Source organism: Lepidothrix coronata, unplaced genomic scaffold (genome assembly GCF_001604755.1).
Source record: "Lepidothrix coronata isolate B3197 unplaced genomic scaffold, Lepidothrix_coronata-1.0 Scaffold3, whole genome shotgun sequence".
Taxonomy (NCBI): domain Eukaryota; kingdom Metazoa; phylum Chordata; class Aves; order Passeriformes; family Pipridae; genus Lepidothrix; species Lepidothrix coronata.
In genome coordinates, this window is record NW_016690183.1 from 10,920,665 (window position 1) to 10,941,525 (window position 20,861).

General features: G+C 38.3%; 1 protein-coding gene across 18 annotated transcripts in view; it reads left to right on the forward strand.

Annotated features, from left to right (window-relative positions):
* The window catches only part of ARPP21 (cAMP regulated phosphoprotein 21), a 191,678-nt gene that overhangs the window by 104,872 nt on the left and 65,945 nt on the right, over window positions 1-20,861 (forward strand). For 14 of the 18 annotated variants that reach the window (XM_017821650.1, XM_017821745.1, XM_017821754.1 and 11 more), the window contains exons 10-11: window positions 12,540-12,648; window positions 14,446-14,547. The exons of 1 other annotated variant lie outside the window; for it this stretch is intronic. In XM_017821650.1, the coding sequence (XP_017677139.1) occupies window positions 12,540-12,648; window positions 14,446-14,547 (211 nt within the window). The remainder of the gene's footprint in view (window positions 1-12,539; window positions 12,649-14,445; window positions 14,548-20,861) is intronic. 3 more of the 18 variants (XM_017821766.1, XM_017821773.1, XM_017821783.1) reach the window with 1 other exon arrangement.

The following is a 20,861-nucleotide window of genomic DNA, read 5'->3' on the forward strand; positions in this document are numbered from 1 at the left end:
CCACTTCTATGTACCTGTGCCTGTAGAGTACCTACTTTATGGAGGTTTGGGATTTGAGAAAGTGCTTATTGAAGAGGTTGCAGCTGGAAGGAGGACTGTGACTTCTCTGGTCATTCTCTGTGCTGCTTTACAGAGAGGAGAAAAATGATGGTAAAAATTCATTAGGACTTAAGTCTCTGGGAGTGCAATACTGTAGCTTTCATGAACTCTCAGTGAGATCTCTCTTAAAAATACAGTCAAACAATAATGGCAATTTAGCAGTTGCAAAAGTATTTATAATGAAGAGTTTAATCTAAAGTGCCTTTTTTTTGTTAATTTTATTGGAATGTGAACATGTCATACTGTCTTGAAGCTTTTTTTATGAAATGAAATTTTAAAAGACGGTGATGACCTCAACTACCAAAGTGGTTTTTGACCTTAATCAAGTTAAGTCTCTGTACTCTAGCACTTATTACAGGATAGTGGATTTTAAAAACAAATTATCTTTTCATATAATTTTTGAAATTTAAAGTAGGTTAAAAAAAAAAGAGAATGACTTAAAAAAAAATATATAATTTTTCATGGTCTCATGTCTTATGAAGTCGTGCCTAACTAAATTATCCCATTTTTGAAATCTTAATCTCAGCACTATACATGAAAAAAATTGATCAGAAAATGGAGGAAATTTTGTTGTTATTGTTTTGTTTTTATAGTTAAAGAACTCAAATACTACTTAAAATGAGACATCTGCTTTGTTCAGATGATGCTCTTGTGTCACTGTTCTAATGTATATCTGTCTGTCATCTGTATCTGCCTGTCATCTTTCTAAAGATATACAGAAATGTAAGGGGAACTTAAGACAGTGAAATATGATATAAAGAGAAGTTTGGAATTGAGGCGATGTGTTAGACAGGGCATCCCTATTTGGAGCCCAAAAATGTGTGTGTGACACCTTCTATTCTGTATATTCTTCATAATTCCTATCAAGCAACTGGAAGTACTTCATGTTTTTTTGCAGAACTGTTCATATTGTTAGATGTATCAGTTCAATCAGATTCATTCATTTTATTATCTCTAGATAGGTGGAGAAATGTAGGGGAAGTGCATTTGGTGTACTTGGTAAATGAAAAGGATTTTCATTTGGTTGAGATCATCAGCCATGTGACAAGCAAGTCTGTACCACAGCCCACACATGCATTCATGTACTTTTTTATATAAGTGTGAGTGGCAGGGCTCATCAGAATGAGCAGGTGGGATGCTTATGATATATATGCTGTGTTTAGACATTTTCATATGTTCTGAGGGTGTAACATACCTATTATGAACTTTATACCAATTCTCACGTTCTCAATTCTAATTTTTTTCCTCAAGAACATTGTGAGTTATAATCCTTGTGATACTTTGTTTTCTTCCTACTCTCTTAACATAATGTTGGCCCTGTTGGAAGGTGTTTTAGTGTCTTTGAGGTGCATAAAAAACTTCAGGCAATGCTAAGCTGTTATGTGTATTACAGGGGTTCCTTATGATCTAGAGATGAACTGTATCAGCAGAAGGAGACATAATGTACAGGTTGTATTTTGAATAACCTACAAGGCCTTCTTGTTTGACACATAATCTGTATTATTCTACCTCCTTTGTATAAGGGTGGTTTGAAGCACAAGCAAAGAAGAAAAGTTCTCTTTGGGTTTCTGTTGTGTATACACTGACTGATCTTGCTATAGATAACACTTATGCTAGTAGAGGTGCACTGTGACAATTTCACCAACTTAAGAATCTGAACTTTGGTACAGGATCCTACAGACATGTCAATAAAATGGCATTCACTGAACGTGGCAATTTCAATGAGGAATAGTTTGTAGAATTTTTTTTTTACCCTAGGCCTGAAGTGCCAAGAAGACTTCCTTAAGATGCCAAATGTTACAGCCTTTGGAGCATGCAGAAAAGTATGCCTTTCCCCTTGACTGAATAAGGTATTCAGTGTAAATGACTTTAATTTCTTTAAGTGGTTGTTTGCTGATGGGAAAGATGGAACCTTTTAGCTATGAGAGAGCAGTGACAAATGTATACCTGAACACAAATATCTTTTTTGTAAAACCTCAGTCAAAGCAATTCAATATTTGCCAGAGCATTTGAAGAACAGTTTTGTTCCCTGCCCTGTTGTAAACCAGAATAGTTATCTGGCATATGGTTTGCTGCATGGTATTATTCCATCTGTGTTTAAGCACCTTATGCTATTCTTAATTATCGCATGTGTACACAGAGCAATGATCTCATGAGAGCAGAATTGCTTTTGTGAGCCACATGATGCATGAAAACTTACATGAACACCCTTATTTCTGGTTTTATTTTCATTAGACTCTTGCACTATTTTCTTCAAGGGACTGTGGAGTCATCTCCATTCCTTCATTTCCTGTTGTATTTAACTCTTTCTCATCTTCCCTACAGAATAGTTGCTCCTTGGCGATTAAGAAATAAACAGAAACTGGAAATATCCAGACTTTCACTCTAGTTTACAATTGCTGTTGCTCAGTTGGTGTTACAACATTGTCTGTTGCAAATGTGTAGAGAAATAAAAGGGTGCATAGTAGATGTATGCAACTAAAATGGAGAAACTGTGTGACTGAGAAATAACACTGTAATTGACCAAGACATTTTGTTCTGGTTTAAGATGAACTAATACATTACACGACTAATAATTTAGTAAGAACATTAATAAAAGAATAATGTATAATAAAAACTATGAGTTTATGTAGCCACATTGTAATGTAACATTTAAGTAACAAATGTTATGTTTGTTTTCATGGGTTTTATTTCTTGACTTTTTTCACACAAAAATAACTTGTTTATTTCAGTTTGGGATTAAATTAGGGACACAATTAGTTTTTCAGTGCAATAGCAATTATGTTTGGGTTTTAAGAACCCAGTGTCCTGATAGGCATGCTTATGTTTTAGCCTTTACTTCCTTTTTATCCTTTCTCACTGCACTCAGAACTGCAGCCCAGAGCTGAAGAAGGCTTTCACATCCGAGAAGTAGGAGAGAACTTCCCGACAAATGCTTCAGAAAAGCATTAAAGGGAATTAGACATTTTCAGTTGAAGTTCAGGAAATGTCTGCCTCCAGCAGTAGCCTGAGCCTACTTTTTCTCTGCAATGTCTCAGCTTATTGTCACAGGAGAGAGCTACATGGAATAATTGCCTTTCTTTTATCCAGTCACATGGTGATTGGAGAAGTAATTCAGGGTGTACATGTGCTGGTAGAAATAACTGGTAGAAATTTTATTAATATCTTACTATTGTGCTACAAACATTTGTGTCAGACATAAAATTGCTACCTTTCCATAAATGCATTATTTGAGGTTGTGCACATTCATTATTTCGCTGCTTGATGCTCATCCTGCAGAGACTGAGCTTTTTTTTTTTTGTTCCAGTCCTTCTTTTATTTTTTTTTAATGCTTATTTTCTTAATTTTAATGATAGTTGAATTTGGACAGACTTTTTTTCTCAGCAAGTATTATGCCATTTTAGTCATAAGACTGTTTTACATGAAAGATACAAAAGGAAAAACATAAATTCTTGGTACACTTGAAGCTGAGCTGAATTTGACCCTTGAGCTGAATTTGACCCTTAAATACTGGCTTCATTCTTACTTCAGTGTAAGCTATATACTGGACTCATAGAAATTACTTATTCTCTAAATGAGATGTTAGGGTTAATGAACCAGTTCTAATAGCTCCAATATTAAATTTTCATCTAATGTAATTTATTAAAATTAAATTGTTTATAATTAAGGTGGACATGTGCTTTTTACAGCTGTTCTATACTGTAATGAAATATTAGTTAAGCATTAATCAGAAGACATTTATGGTACTTTTTTTTCTCTATTTCTTATCTTTTTAATCTTTGCAATCACACCACTTTATAGTGTAGGTTTTGTTAAACCTGGAAGGTTATTGTCACCTGCTGTGTGTGGGGAGATGAGAGGTTGCCCAGGAAGAGAATGCTTTGGAATAGCAAGTAGGTAATTTGGTTGAGGGAAGCTCTTTCTTGCATAAGTAATTAATCCTTGTGCTCGTTCAAGCTGTAGTAGGAAAGTGCTCATTAATCAAGATGCTATTTGGTCATTTATACTTTAAAATTACTGGAGAGGGATCTGGAAGTCTGAGATGGCTCCTGTGCTTTCCTCTGAGGTAACTGTACATCAGTAGTAGGTGAAGAAATGTATTTAAATCTGAGCATTTTAGAAATAAGGTGTTGATAGTTGAGCAAGTAAATTTTAGATGTGGTCCAAACTGGTTTTATGATTGCCTTTTGCTCTTCTGTTGCATGCCTCGTTTTTAATGTAGGAAATAGGACACATAGAAATATGAAAAGTATTATGAGTTTTGAGAAATCTTTGCCTTTGTCAGTTGTTTCTTGCTGTTTCCAGGGTAGCCTTGTGAGGCTGTTTCTGTCAGTTTATTAAAAACAGGCCCTCTTTTTTAGGCCAGTGATTGTTCAGAGGATGACTTCTGATCCATGAGTCTTCCTGCTGGAGAGGGCAAAAATATTCATGAGTGTAAAGCAGAAGTCAGAACAAGAATTTGTTATGATATTAATGTGCATACATGGGGCATTTCAAGAAATAATAGTTTTTTCGTTAGCCCATTGGCTTTTAGTGAACCATCTTGCCTTCATCAGTAGACTTCAAATCTTGAATTTGCTTCCTTTTTCTCTCTCTGTTCCTTGTTAATTTTTGAACATCTGAAATAGAAAAGCGTAATTTTAAATAGATCACAGCAGTTATGCAACACTGTAATTTTCAGCCACTTACAGAATATGCCCCATCCTTAAAATCAGATATTAATGAATTCCATAATAATCTGTGCTACCACTTTTGAGCCTCTATTAGCTGGAAATAAATTGGCACTGTGCAAGATGTTCAGTCTTTTTAGGCACCCTGAATATCAAGAAATAAATCCAATTGAGGAGAGTAAGCAGGGTAAGCAGGTCCCTCAGTAAAGAAATAATCTTAGTGTGATCACAGGAGGACACTTTGAAGCTCCTAAAATGGTCCCTGCCTAAGAGAGGACATAATGCTTCTGCCCCATCTAGCAGAAGGGATGGTATTTGCACATGGCTTGGCTTGTAGGCTTCTCCTCTGTTTTCAAAACCCATCTTCTGGCCCCAAAATACTGGGCAAAATATTGAAGTTTGTACTCAAGCAGACACTCAAGGAGTCAAGAGGTACTATGTTTTTGCATCCATATCTTCAAACATGATGATTTTTTGGAATTAAGTTTTAGGAAAGGTTATGAGGGTCATGAGTTTTGCAATGGTACCTCAACATTGAATCAGGTTCTTTGAGTACCGTATGCTTTGAAATCCTTCAGGAACTGGCCCTCTGCCCTCTGCTTGGTCCACACACAGAACAACTTGGCATGGAAAAGATTCAGCGTACATCCTGCAGCCTTCAACTTCACTGTGGTTTTTTGTAATAAGAAACACTACTGGTGCCAGCCCCACTGAAGTCAGGGGCTGAAGTCAACCCCAATTAGAGGGGGAGAATGCCTGTGAAAATAACTTGTGACTTTCCACATCCCTGTTTAATAATAAATGCAGAACACGTTTAGAGTCCAGCTGCTGCTCTGAAAAAAGTATTAAAGAATATATAGTCTTAAACTGGGGAAAATTTAGCATTTGGTATTTGAGGGGTTTTTCCCTCTGTGCCACAGAGAAGACAGCACCTTGAAGAACTGTCTTGTGCTGGGTTGATTTTTTTTAAGGCTTTTAATGTGCTTTTACCATCATATCAGAAGTTCTTAGTGACTCATATGATAAAAGCAGCAATCTGTTAATGAGGCATTTACCTTCAAATGCTCGCAATGCCATTTTGAGTGGTTTTAAGTATTAAGTTGTGATAATATAACTGCACTGTGCTTTAACAATTATCTGTATTTAAATTCCCACTCTAGCTTTTTGAAACTGTATTTTAGCATCCATCAGCCTTTAAATACACGAAACCTATTTGAAGGGTGTAATTTCAGGCTCTCATTCTTGAAAAACGTTGTTCTGAGAGAATTTAATCAAATAATTTAACCTGTAGGGCTGGAATTCTGCCTTTTTCATTAAGTTGGGGGCTTTTGACAATGATAATATTTGCTTCCAAGTTCTGTAAATTCTCAAACTCTCAAAATACATTCCTATGCCTCTATTATCAAAACAGACATTGGTAGTGCAAATAATAGAGTTTTGGCCCTAGAGGTAAAGCAAAGAGACAGTAATGCTTACGTAGTTTTATTGGGGTAGTAATGCAGAGTCCTAGGAGAGCCTTCAACCTAAAACCAAAAAAAACCACACAGCGGGCAGATGTAGTAGGTATTCACAAACTAGCACAGCAAGAAAGGCCACCATACTGTGTCACAGCATGCCTTCAGAATAGAGGCTAACATGATGTTGGACTGAGTAGTCAGTTTAATTAAAGATAAGTGCAAATAACAGGAAAACAATGTTAAACCATCAGAACACCTGCATAAGAGTGCCCTAAGTCTTCACAACTTCTCTGAATCCTGTCAGCAGCAGTGCTTCTCTCTGGCTTCCACCATCCCATTGCTCTCTTGATGGCATCCTTGTGTAAGATCATTTTTGTTGGTTATTCATTTTGTTTGCCAGATGACGATTCTGCGAGTACCCTGGGTGCTGTTTTTCCTGTCCTTAGCCCCATTACCCTACCTATTTTTGACTTTGTTTTGCCACTTATTCAGGAGAGGAATATTAACATGCTGTTCCCTGTTATGTGCATTAAATGAACATTGGATCACAAATGCAAAGTTCAGTTTTTTTGCCTCCTGCATACCACAGCGATCTCCCCTTTTGAACTTGCATTCCTGTACTGTGTTCTTTCAGACAGCTGCTTGGCTGTTACCTGTGAGGCTTCTGCAGATGATATGCACTACAGCACTTGCTAGATATTTTAGCTACATCAGGTGCTGTACTGCCAAACCCATCTTTTCCACACATGGTGAGGTTGTTGCTTCTTCTGAAAGACGTCTTGCAACAACCTGTGTGCTGTGGTGCTGTCAGAAACATATGCCTCATAATAAAGATTTATGTGCTGTGTTTAAGTCAGCCCTGACAATACCAGACTGTTTGTGTGCTCTACTAATGCAGTGACTGAGTCTGCAGAACTGTAACATTCAGAGCTCATGCTTGTCTCTTTCCATTTGTCCTTTTGGTCTGGTATCTGTGTTTCCTGATTTTTAGCCAGTAATTTTTAATAAGCTAATTAACTTATTTTAAATGAGTGCAGATTTTTTCCCCACAGTATTTCATTTCTTATCTCCTGTCCAAATAGAGGTCTATGAAACTGCATTAGTTGGCTTGGCAGACTCAAGGAAATGCCCTGTTCCTTCCTTAGTCATGTATCCTAATAGCTATTACCATTTTGCAATATGTTTTTAAAATCTGTAATTTAATTAAATAGGGGATACCTGGTTAAGGTAGTTAGGGTTTGTGGTTTTTTCCTTACTACTTACAAGAGTTGACTCAGAATCAAAAGCATTAAATGAGCATGTAATGGGGAATTCTCCTGAAAGAGTCCATGTAAAAAAATATGCCTGAGGCGTGAACTCTGCTTTCTGTCATCCAGAGATAAATTGAGAAGAACTCAAGTGAATGGAAGTAGCTCACATTAAAATCACTGTAATGATAGTAGGAAAAAAAAAATCACATAACGCTATCAAAAACCTTTTTTTTTTTACTTTTTGACACACAGAAATATTTTGCTGCTTATTCCATATTTCCCATTTCTGAAATATAGACTTCACTGTAAGCAATGAGTTCAAAAAAGTGCCTTTGGGGCCTTGCTTAAGTAGGGGCTGCAGATGGCTTTTAAGGAACTATAAAATCAGAAGGGCAAATGGTAATGGCCAACTTGCAAAAGAAAGAACAGACACAAAGACCACCTAAAAGGTAGTGATGGAGGTTTGTTCTGCTGTGGATTTGTTACTATATATCTGACTCAGTGTTTCAAAAAAGGACAGCATGGTTAAGGTTGGAAGGAATCTCTGGAGGTTGACTTGTCCAACCCAGCCCTTCTCAAGCAGCACCGCCTGGACCCAGTTACCCAAGATGATATCTGGGACCATAACAAGAATAGAGACTCCACCACCTGTCTGGGCAACATGTGCCAGTGCTTGCTCACCCTCACAATGAAATTATTCCAAGCACAGAAATAAGTTCCACCCATATCTTCAAATGATCTCTCAACACAAAAATGAGACTGAAAGAGTTGAAATGATCATTGGCTACCTGAGAAGGAGCACAGCCACGAGAAATGAGAAAATTGCTGTGAGATTTTACCTGGGTACTCTCCCCAGGTCTGGACCTGATGTTGCACAGAAGTATGTAGAAATGTTCCTGAATCAGGAAAAAAACTGGGATAGTAGAGCTAATGGTGCCTGCTACATATTGTGTCTGGTCATTGGGTAAACTGATCACTTGCCAGAAAGTGATCTCTTTTCACTGTGGAAGAAAACAGATTAGGAAAACGTTTCCAAAGATTTTTAGTGATGGGAGCAGACTTTGCAGAAGTTTGCAGGTACTCAGAGAGTTTTGGGAAGCTTTTCGTGATGAAATGTTTGGGTGCTGCAGGACACCTACTGAAGTTGGCTTCCTGAAGAAGAGAGAAGGGGGACCAGAAGGGGGGTAAGCAGCTGCCTGAGGATGCGTGCCCAAGAGCACTAACTCTTGGGCTTTAACCTTTGTAGTGCCTGATGAAAAGCTTTACAGGGAAGAAAGAAATGTGCTGTGTGTTTTCTTCTGAACCACGTTGCCAGAAAGATGACTAACTGAGCTACCTGGCAACTTTTAGGAAATATGAAATGAGTTCATCTGCGATTGTAGTTTTGTGAAGCTGCATTTTCAGGGCACAGATGTTTTGCTTCCACCCATACCATCAAGCCATAAAAATCTGGATGATCAGAAGGTTATATTAAATAAAACCCAAACAAAAAAAGAAACACCCCAGACTTTATGTCTTTTTAGCCTGTGTGCTTTCCCCCTCCCTTAGTGTTGGTTTCTGAGCCTTTAAGATGTAACTGAGTCATGGTTTTCGGTTTCTCAGTAGAGTCCCCAAATTGCAAAAATCCTATTGACCTAAAAGTTTCTTCTGGAGTAGTAGGGCTTGAGATTCTCAAGTGATGCCCTGATTCCAGACATGGGGAATAAATGGAGTACTGAATGGGCTAAACGAAATCCTGTCATACAGGTATGCAGCACTCCTTGTACACATGCATTTGCATGCCCTTTTCCTTGCACATGACTGTTACCAAGTACATGGAGGTGGCCATGATAAACCCACAAATTATAGGGGGGTTTGTTTGTTTGTTTGTTTGTGGCTTTGTTTGTTTGTTATTTGAAAGATCCCTAAATAGTACTTGAGTTAGCTGTAAGGTCTTCAGAAGTTCTTAGTGTCTCTTCAAAAAGAGAAATCCCATTTTTTAAAATTAAGCTGAGGTTTAGTTAGGATTTGAAGATGTAATCTAGGTATCCAGTGTGGCAATAGTGAATAAGTTCCTGATTCTTTTTAATGGCTTTGTAACAGTAATTGTGAACCATGCTTTGACTACAGTAGATCGTAATGTATGCCAGTAAATAATCTTGACAAAATTCACTTCCTTACATGCATGAACACAATTTTATATATTGTACTGGCTGCTACTGGCAATATCAGCTAAAAAATCTCAGAAGAGTTAATAATTTAGGACTCACATGAGATGAATTCACTGTATCTGCTGTATTACTGTAATTATATACTGTGTAGTATATTGACACTACACTGCATCTTACTCAAAATTACATATTAATTTCTTCATTTTTAAGCAGATTGACCTGCAAATTCATAAACTAATGTAACAGATTTCCCTGGAATAACCACAAGGTCTCTGCTTCCTTACAGAAAATGCATAATACTGTTACAGGGAACTGTAAAGCTTGGAAGGTAGAGCTTGCGCTGACTTCCTCTTCCATCAGGGGAGCAGACCCAAACCTTTGCAGAGATATCTTTAAAATAGTCTATATTTCTTTTGACTAGTGATTTTTAGTGTTTGAGGGAGGCCTGCAGGTTGGCGTGCCTGAAGAAATTTGTTTCTGTGGTACCCTATTTCTCACTTGACAGCCTTCCCTCTGCCTTTGCATCCTTATTAACTGAGCTGGTCATGCTCTTTGCAGCCTCACTGGTAACAGTGACCCAGAGCTGCAGTGACAACTGGGAGGAGAGGACCTTCTCATGGTGCTGATAATACCCCGGTGTTTCGTAGTGCTCTGCACATTCTCAGAATCTCTCTGCCCAAGCAAATTTCTTTTCACAACCGAAGACTAATCACCTACTGGGCTTGGAGATTAATTTTATTAACAGGCACGTAATGAATCATTAGCTTTGACTTGTGGCTTGATCTCATGCTACTCCTATTCTCTTATGGCAAGTGGAAACATTTTATAATTAGCAAATGAAGTGAAAATGGGATTTAATAATGAATTATGAAGTATGAAAATCATGTTGTTGTTTAAATAAGTTAATAGTTGGAGGAGGCGTTTTCTTCAAATTGTTTTTTCAAGCTTTTTACTCTCTAGTTTTTGATTAATTTTTTCTCAGCATTTTAAAATCTCATTTGTTTATTATGCTTGGTATATAGATTATTAGTTGCTCAGCAGATAATTTACACCTCTAAATTTTACATTGATAGTACAATTGCAAAAATTTTGTTTGTGCTTTAGGATGTAAAACCAGAAACTAACAATCCTCAGATAGTTCTGTCAAAGCAGAATATTTGAGTGAGTGAATCTTCATTTCTGGCTGTGCAGGCATAGTGCTCATTAATGGGAGCAAAGGGAGAGCAACCCACCTAGCAATCCATTAATGGGGCTTTTTAGCCTTTCTGTTTATAAGGAAACATAATGAATGGCCCATTAGGTTAGAAAATTATGCAGAGAGCCATGGTCCTCTGGGTTTTCCCAAAAGAAGGCTAGTAGGGCATCCAGAGAGTCTGCTGACTTGGGCCCTATATGTTAGTCCTAGCAGCTACGGATGGTGGACAGAGGTTTATTGAATTGTCAAACTGTGTGGAAATGGGGACCGTATGTTTTGTCATTTTGTCACAAAAACGCAAATCGTGAGCAGAAGTGGGAATCCTCTAAATTAATAGAGAAAAAGAGGCAGGATAGCTGGTGTCTGTTAATATTTAATTTCTTACCGTTTATTACAAATGTTTTCTGCACATCTGACAATGATTTGATATGGACTGCAATTATGGCATGAATATGTGCTCTATTTTAATTTGAAATCCATAATGCTGTAACAACAAAGTAGTGGCTGATTTACACATCTGGTTTAATTTTCTGTTGTGAAATAAGATGAGGCTGAGGTTTTTGTTTTAAAGTTTGTAGAGGACTTCTATTTACAAAATCACTGACTTTTTTAAATTCTACCTTTTGATTTCCTTCCCATTGCTCCGTTAATGCCAGTGAAAGCTTGTTGTTCTGTTTGTGTAGGTCTCTAGACATGAGCTCTTCCTACCACTACTGATGTTGGCAGCTCTTTCAGCATGTTGCATAAGGCTTGTGTTCCTTGATAGATGTATTATTGTTTTTAAAACAGTTTGTGCATTAGCAACCCCTCAGTTGGGTGATAGCAATGTATGAATCTTAGCTCAGTACGTGAGGCCATTGGTCATCCTATCAATGTTGGTTGAACAGAAAACATTACAGGTTTGGCTCTGGGAGTGGTGCAGGCCAGAATGTTATTTATTGACAGCTACGAGGCATTGGCAGTGACCAGCTCAGTCGCCAAAGTTGCTTCTTAAAATTCTCTTTCTGCACAGGGTGAGGGGATATATGATTCTGTTTTTTGTACAAGGTGAGAACATGGAACATCATCATACCACCTTACAAACCTGAAAATGTTGAGCTTTTAACCAGTGGGGCTTGGCTTTTAAAATAAATGAAAAAATGTCTGTATGAATTTAAATCAGTTAACTGATTGATACTCTTATGATTGTTCTTGAGAATTTTTCTCACATAATGCTGATGAGGTAAAATTTAGTTTAAGCAAAACATCACCTGTCCCTCCCTTTACTGATTTTGCTTATTAGGAGTGAGGAAACTCTTGAGTGTTTTGTTTTTTAAAATTTCTGCCATTTTTTTCCTTACTTATAAAGATGGACAGGCTTCACTAAGTGGCAGTGTTGCCGGAGGTCCAAGCTACTGAAGGAAGCAAATTAACATTCAGTATGGTAATTTGTTTTCCCTGTCCTTCAGTCACAGTGAGGAGAGTCTAAATATTTCAGTGACTGAGACTTTGGATTCCCATTCCTTGCTACACAACAACAACAAAAGCTATTTATAGCAATAACAGTTAGCAGCGATACAGCAGCCTCAGACAGCTATGGGCAGCATCTCATCATGACTGCAAATGTTAACTGCTTTTGCACTGAATGCCTCTGTGAAAACAAAGAGCACTGAGAAATAAAGATCAAAGTAAAACCAAAAGAAAGATTTTTTTATTGCTATGTTTTACTTTGCTGGCAGACCAGAGCAAAGGTTTTCTGAACATTTAAAAGATGAAAAAGGTGAAGAATCCCAGAAGCGATTTATCTTGAAGCGAGATAACTCTAGTATTGATAAAGAAGACAATCAGGTTGGTTCTCGGTTCGAGAGTTGCTGAAATTTGTTCTGTTTTTGAAGGTGGGCTGACTGATGTTATTGTTGTTCTTTTGTTGTTGCTCTTCTCCTCCCCTGCCCTCCTGCCCCCTCCCTGCCTCCTTTGGCATACGTACCACCATGGGTGGCATCAAGCCCCAGCGTGGCCGCTTCAGCCGCTTCAGTGTGGGGTTGCATGGGTGGTTTGCTTGGCGCAGGACTTGCTGCATGCCACGGGAGGGGGAATGCCGGTGGCTCTGGGCTGCGTGGAAGGCTGTGTGAGTCGCATTTCTCAATGTCTTGCCTAACTATGGCAGTTGTTACACTCCCTATAGCTCCCTCCTTCCACTGTACCCACTCAGAGTTGGATTTTAGTATGGACCAATGATAAACTGATGTAACCCATAAAAGAGGAGAGGGAAAACAAACAAACAAACAAAAAGTCCCAAATAAACATGTGATGGTGAGGCTAGGTTGATTTTTTTTTTAAACCTTCCTAAATTATGTTTTGATCAAAAATAAATCAGGTTCATCTTTTACTTCCCTTACTCCTCCAGTGCCTTCACCACCTTTTACTGTCTGTGTAACTTACTTGCTTGTGCATGTACTGTGGCAGACGTTCCCCCTCTGTGTTGCCTGTGCCATAACACTACCTTACCTTAGGTGAGCCTGATGAATAAGGGAGTGGCAGGGAAATGTGTGTGTTTGTGCTGCCTTTAATAGCGGGTGTTGTGCTGTTTCAATCCAGTGCAAGCTGTGTATGTGGAATATATTAACAAAAAAATAATCTGAAAGGGTTTTGACATGATTTGCTTTTATGAGAAAATTATCACAGGTAAGAAGACAGCATATGCTTTCTTTGCTTAGGTTATATTTGTGGAGGGAACTACCAATGAGTGTCTTGTTGCCACTTTCCTTCATGTTTTCAGTAAAGGACTGATTTTTCCCTTCCTTTTTTCCTTTTTGCACCTTCTTTTTCCTTGACTTCAGTTTACATAGCAGCCTTGCCAGCTGTGCTGCATACAAGCTGGTTTTGAAAACAAACCCCAAGCAATTTCAGGGTGTGGTGAACATGGGGATCAGCCAAAGAAAAGCAGCATGACCGATCTGACCAAGTGATGGTGTGCAGGGGGAGAAGGAGCAGTACTCGAAACCCAATTGCCAATGAAGCATTTCCTGGCAGGGGGTCATTTTCTCTTCTTCCTACCATGGCACAGCCATTGCCCTCACTGTGGTTTACCAAGAGGCACAAATGGCCCTTCTTTACCCAGCAAAACTGAAGTAGAGGATTCCTTACAGTGTGGAAATGGTTGAAACTGTCATCCTCAATGTCTGGGACTTCTCCTTGTACACACAGACTTTGTGGGTTTCTTCTAGGGTTTGCAGTTTAGCTCTTGCAGCCTAGTTACCCTCTTTTCTTCCTTGATTTTGTAGGTGGCACACCACTTCTTGCCCTCCTGCTCCTCACAGCTGGTAGGAGAATCCAGAAATGTTAGCAGCTGAGAACAATGGCACTTAGACTTGGGGTGCGAACACTCGATTTTAGGATGGCAGGTCCCCAAAAGCTGTGCAGAAAGCCTCATTTTGGCCACCTGCTCTACAAATCCATATGCAGTATCTTAACGGGAAATCCTCAAGTGCCCAGTCTTGCAGGGTGCTTCGTGCAGGAGTGACAGCTATCATTTTTGTGCTTCATTTGTTTAAGTGAACATTTATTATTCTCAGATGACAGTTACTTAATGGCAGTTTTTAACAGCTCAACTTATATAATCCTCCTGGTTTTCTTTCTGCTCAGCAAAACAGAATTCTTCCATTTAGAGATGACAGACGAAGTAAATCAATTGAAGAGAGAGAAGAGGAGTATCAGAGAGTGAGGGAGAGAATATTTGCACAAGATGTGAGTAGTTGTTTTAATTGCCTCTTTAGTGCCATACCTTCGCCCGGTAGTCAGACAGTCTTGCCCCCCTCCTACAACAACACTGCAGTTGGGCTTGCCTTGTGGAGCTGAAGGTGACAGGGAAAGCAGATTAGTGCAGGGGAATTTAAAAGGTGTGGAGATCGGCTTCTGGAGAATGAGGTGATGAGAGTTGCAGGGAGAAGGGTAGAGGAGGTATCAGGCCCAGCATGTTGTCTGGGGAGTGCTTATCCTGTTTCTTTGAATGTTCATTTTGTCTAGGTTTACTTCTTGTTTCCTTCTCTTTTGCTAACCAAAGAGCAGTGATTTAAATGGACACTCCCAATAATTTCAAATAGCGTGTTATTTTATATTTCATTTGAAATAAAGTGTCCTTTCACAAAGCCTCCTTATGGTTTTTGTTTCTTCAGACCAGTGCTGTAGGCCAAGACACTGAGAACAAAGAAAAGGCAGAGTTTAAACATGAAGTTGCACTGTTTTTTTGAAATGACTGATTAAAGAACTGTATTTCTGCCATCAGAAAATTGGTCACGCTGTTGATGATTATATTCTGAAAGGAATAAAATGAAACAGACGTCTTAATTCTTGCCCTTAGAAAAAAATCAGAACTTGCAAAGCTAGGTAGTTTTCTAGAGGAAAACATTTAAACGTGAAACATCTGTGAGCAATACCTGATGTTCCTGAAAAAAAGAAGAAAATCATAATTTGCTATAATACTGTAATTTTTTTATCTCACATCTCGGTGGCAGTTCTGCCACTTAGAAATATGGGAATAAACGCAATTAAAACTGTTTTTGAAAATCATATTTGGCAGTGTCCTTTTAAATTAAAACTGTTCATATGTTGCAGGGCTAATAGTATTTATTATTTGGATTTGGAATTGCACACATCCATGTTATTTTTCTTTAGCAAAATACACTGTATATTTTTAAGGTGTGTGTTTTGTCACTTGTGTTAAGTAATTTTGCTTTTTAGTAAATAGCTAGCTACATCTGTTTTTAGCTTCACTTCTTATTTCTTGACCGAGACAATTCCAGTGAAAGCAGAGGCCCATCAGTTTATGTTTTGCTTTCAGCATGTGGATCTGTCAAAGTCTATATATGGTATAGACTTACCAAGTTATTAAAAAGCTGCAAAAGCTTCTTTGCAACCTGTTTCTTCTATGAAATTTTGGGAGTTTGACATATTAAAAAGGAGCTTTTGCAAAACCAAAAAATCTTTGTGCTTTGAAGCAGAATTCAGATGAAACAAAATGTTAAAAAAATATGGACAGACATTGCCAAAATAGTGCTGTTTCTATCACAAGCAGCATCTAGAAATGCCAGGCCGAGAAACAGAGGTGTCTGGAAAAGTGTTGTGAAGCGGCTCCACAATATATCGCTGCTGTTGTCTTTAGATATTTGAGTTTTAAAAACAGGCAAGCAGTGAGCATTTTAATTGCCCACAGCAGTAGATCGTTGTGGTCCATTGGGTTAGCGTCTTCGAGTGGCAGGACCTAAGTAACGGTGTGGTTTGTGGCAGGCATTTTAAATGGATTGGGAGTGAGCATTTTTAAAGATGAGCAATGTTAGATATCTCTCCCTCTCTCTCTCATATCCACTCATTTGCTCTCTCTCTCTGCAATTGCAGGTGTTAGTGAGCATCATAGTGCAGTTAATTTCAGCAAGCTGTACAATTAATATTATCAGGAATATATTTCTTAGCTAAGCTTTTTTGACTGGTGCACTCCTTACAGACACAAGGTGTTTTTAGGATGATGCCTTACGGATACAAGGTGTTTTAGGATGATGTCAGTGGTTGTGGTGGTGGACAATGTTTTTTTCCCCAATTTTAGTAAAGAGAGAAATGGCTTCCTATTATAGATAGTCATTTACTGCACATATGACTTTGAAGTTTTAATGCCCTCTGCAATCATTAATTAATCCAGTTCTCCCCAGGTTTATGTGAGGTAGATAGCTAAGCCTTGTCACCCTGTAAATTACAGACATAGAAAGAGAGTCAGGAAAGGATTAATCAAGTGGTATTTTTATTGCCTCTATACTGTTTTCACTGCTGTAGTCAAGCCTTTATCAGTGCCTTGCTTATGAACCTTAGCAAATGGATTATAGATACTTCACTTTTAATTGGAGTATGCACGAAGAGAGCTTGCATGAAGTCTCCAAAGAGCAGCCATGAAGGTCTAGATTACTGCCATAACTTGTTGCATCAGACACCCCCTCTCTAAACATGTTTGAGGTACCCAAAACTCTTTAGATAACATATCAGCCCAAGAATCAGAACTTTGAACAAAATTTAGGAGGAAAAGGCAGTCTGGTACAGGGGCAAAAAATTCTATGCATGTTTCAAATGCTGTGAAAAATGTCTTAACCTGGACCCCACATACCAACAAAGCTGACTTGTCCTTCCTTTGATCTTGCAGTACTCTCATGCACCAGCTCTCTTCATTTCCAAGTGGGAAGGTTTTAGCAAAATAAATATGTTCGTGAGTAATGCCATCATTGTGATAGTCCTTATGATGATTAGTCTGATATTAGTCAGTTTAAATTATACTTTCTGGCAAGTTTTCCATCTGCCCTGTTGGCTATCATAAATTTTGACAAGGAGAGCTGGAGGTTTTAATGAATCCTGTCATAGCAAGGAGTCATAGCAAGTGGCAGGAATTGAGAAGCATGTTAATGTGATACCTTAATAAAAGGATAGGTGAAGAAATAAATAGTTAATAAATCGTTCCAGCTCACTGAAATAAGAAATATAAAGTGTGCCTCAAATTTTTCAGGCTGCTAAGAGTAAGACAGAGCTGCCTGAACTCTGTTATGCTCAAAGCTATTTTCAAGGTTACTTTTTAACTGCAAAGCCTACAACTTTTCTTTTTAAAACATGTTTTTATTGGAAACTTAGTTTTACAACAATTTATGAACTTTACAGCTAAGTGCACTGGAGCAGAGGACCTGGAGTATCTGGATCTTGCAGAGAGATTTCTTGTCTGAACTGCTTTAGTTGCCTTTAGGAAGTTGTAAAGTAATTGTCCAAGAAAGACAAAGAACAACTTAAAGGAGTAAAAAAATTATGTCATGGTATTTCCATGTGTGTAGATTTAACAGAGAATCTCAAATGAGGGCATGAATGATACACGATGTTTGGCTTTTAAGCCTGCAGAAAATTGATTTTAAAGACTAGCAATCAAATTACATGGGGGAAATTTCATTCTTCAAGGTTAACGCAGTGTATAACCTCATGAGCCAGAATCATGCTAGGAACACTCAGTGTTCATAAATGTATTCTCTGAGAATCATTGTGTATTCACTGAAAAATGTAGATGTTTTCTTACTTACACAAATGGTAGAATTGCCCATGGTACACATGGAATTTATTAAAGGAAATACACCATGCTTTTTATTTTTTGTTGTTAATTGTAATGGCTATTTTTGACTAAGGAGTGTATTCTAAAGAACCAGATCCTTTAGGTAAAGTAAGTCATGATTCCTCTACTTAAGAAAACAGTGAGAATTTTTATCACAGAAAAAACCAAAAGAAATACTTGAAGAGGTGGCTTCAGCCTGCCCTATCCTTGTAGTGTGAAAAGATTAGGATGAAGAAGGCATAAAATTAATAAAAACAAATCAAAGGCACAACTGGTTTTGGCTACCATAAGCCTGTAGGTACTAAAACTCCTGTACTGCCGTACAGAGCCTTTGTTTATGGCTGCAGATCAAGTAATAAGTATTAGTTGGAAGCCTGAGATTTATCACATCTTGTTAACTGACAAGAAAATTATTACCTGATGGTATCCACTGCAGGATATTGCTGCATGTTAATAGTTATCTGTGTTGGCTAATGTAATTAAAAACATGAGCAGCAACACCCCGTATACCTAATGCACTGGCAGAGCTGATGCACATTTTTCAGTTGAGACTTTAAAGGGTTCTTGGAAATTGGAAAAGTGAAATACTTATTTCATAAATGACAATTAGTCATACAGAGCACCCTAATGGAAATCTTGCATGCAGAGGTCTCCAAGGAGGCTAATTTCTAGGTAATCTTACATAACTTTTTTCTTTTGTAGGTTTGTTGTCAGTGTGTTTGATGGGTATACAAAAGCCAAATGTTTTAAGGATTTTTTTTTTTACAACAGCTATGCTGTGTATTTCAGCTTTCCTGGTGCTTTAAATTGAGCATTATTGATACTATAGATCTGGAAAGTGAGTCCTGACCTTGTAGTAACTCAATTGCTATCCAGATCTGCTTAACCATCTAGTTTTTAGCAGTAAGAATAACGTAATAAAAAAGTGCCTGTCTTCTCTGCTTCTCAGCCTCACACCTGTATACTGAAAAATAGTTTCCAGGGACTGTGTAGCCCTTTGCCAGCATCGTCAACCAGGAAGACAAATGGAGTTATTATGGACTCTGTCCTTAAGTCTACAATGCAGTTGATAGCAGTTCCCATCAAGACACTGAAAAGGAAGCAGACCTTTCCATTTGCTTGATAAAATATAAATCCCAAATATTTATTCTGATTTACACTGCAGTCTCTTTAAAAACTTCAAAAAAATTAAATTAATCTAGACAGGCACATGCCCCTTTGCTTTTGTAACTTTGTGGGTATACAGACCAGTACTCTAAGCAAAGGTTTTTCTGTGAGAGTAGTTGTAATGCTGCTTTGGAATCTGTCTGCAGTGAAGTCAATGCACAGATGCCCATCGTGGCACCTCAAGATGAAGACATGTCCCCGTAGTTGGTGTTGTACAAGCCCATGGGTGATTTCACTATGCTTTTGTGGGTAGTTAGACTATGCTGAAATCTGCACAGCCACATTCGTTAATGAAACCTGTTGAGTAAGGTACATAAAACAAGAGAAGATGCAATGTTGTAGTTGTACGAAGGATCCCAGTGATTTTATATGAAACAGTTTTTGTCTTCTCTCAGCCTGGGGTGAAACTTTAGGTCTACTGTAGCTGGTGGATTTTGGTCCCTGACCGTGGAGAACTTGCTCCTGGTGCCCTGAGGCTTTGTGCTAAGGAGAGATGCACTTGCCACTGATGCAGCCGAGAGCCTTGCAAGTTTAGCAGGAGTGCAGGGTGGAAGCTTGCCTGGGAAGCCCACAGCGCTGTCAGATGTTCTCTAATGTGGATTCTGGGTGGGTGAATTACAGCTTTAATGAGAAATTGCATTGCCGTCTCAGGGATGAATTCCTTGCTTTTGTAAGTTGGCTGTGGTACCAATGGGAAACTTTGTCCAGGCATCTGCTGGAGCACTAAGAATGAGCAGGGTGTTGCTTCTAGTGTTGGCCAGCACTCTTTTGAGTAGGTCTTTTAGCTCACCCTTGTCAAAACAAACATCCAAAATCTGTGCATATCCCATACCATTAAAATTTGACACTGCTAATGATGGCATTTCATTATTCTTTGAGCTGAATCCCATTGTTACAGAAGTAATGGGCATGATCTCTGATACCCTCCTCCCTTTGCCTGCCTTTTGTTTAAATTCAGTGCAAGCACTGACTATTCTTTCTTCTGTACCTCATCGAGATATAATCCAGTGACAGCTATGAGGCATTTTGTCTAGTGAACATGAAATAGGAGGGAAATGAAAAAATCAAAGAGGGAGAATTATTCATGGAAAATTGAGTACAGCTTCATTTCTCTGCATAAAAATTAAGTAATGCTAAAAGAATTATACACTTGCCCATAGGATTTACTTATTCTGAGCCCTTCACCTTTTTTGGAGTCTAAGTCTTCCAGCAGGGAACCTTTTTGTGATAGACTGTGATTGGTGTTAATATTATTATTAAGAAGGTTATTATCATTTTATATCTCAGTGTTCCCTCTCCAACTGTAAAATGCAAAATCACACACTATTTCTAAGAACTGCAGTAGCTTCTCTCCCTTTGAAGAACTTTGTCAATTCTGCATGTTTTCCTTCCATTTGGCCTTTCTATCTGCAGCTCCGTGCTATTCTGCAGTCTTACTTTGACGTGGTAGGGCAGACCAGTGGAACCTTATATTTTACAGGAAAAATGAGTTTTCCCTTCAACTTGCCAGTATTTTGCACATACTGCCTTCTTCAAATCCCACAACTGAGAAGTTTCAGTTTGTTTCCAAACTGAGACCCCTCTTTGGCAATGTGTTGTAATGCATGGAATTTATTTTACTGGCCTGACCTTATTCTTGACCTTTTCTCCCTTCTTGTCTTCTGCAAATGCAAATGATGCATGAATTGAAATCCCCTTAAGCCTGAGCAGAGGAGGTAATTCTAAAATCAAGAAGAAATTGGAACAGCAGAGCATATCTAGAACGTCT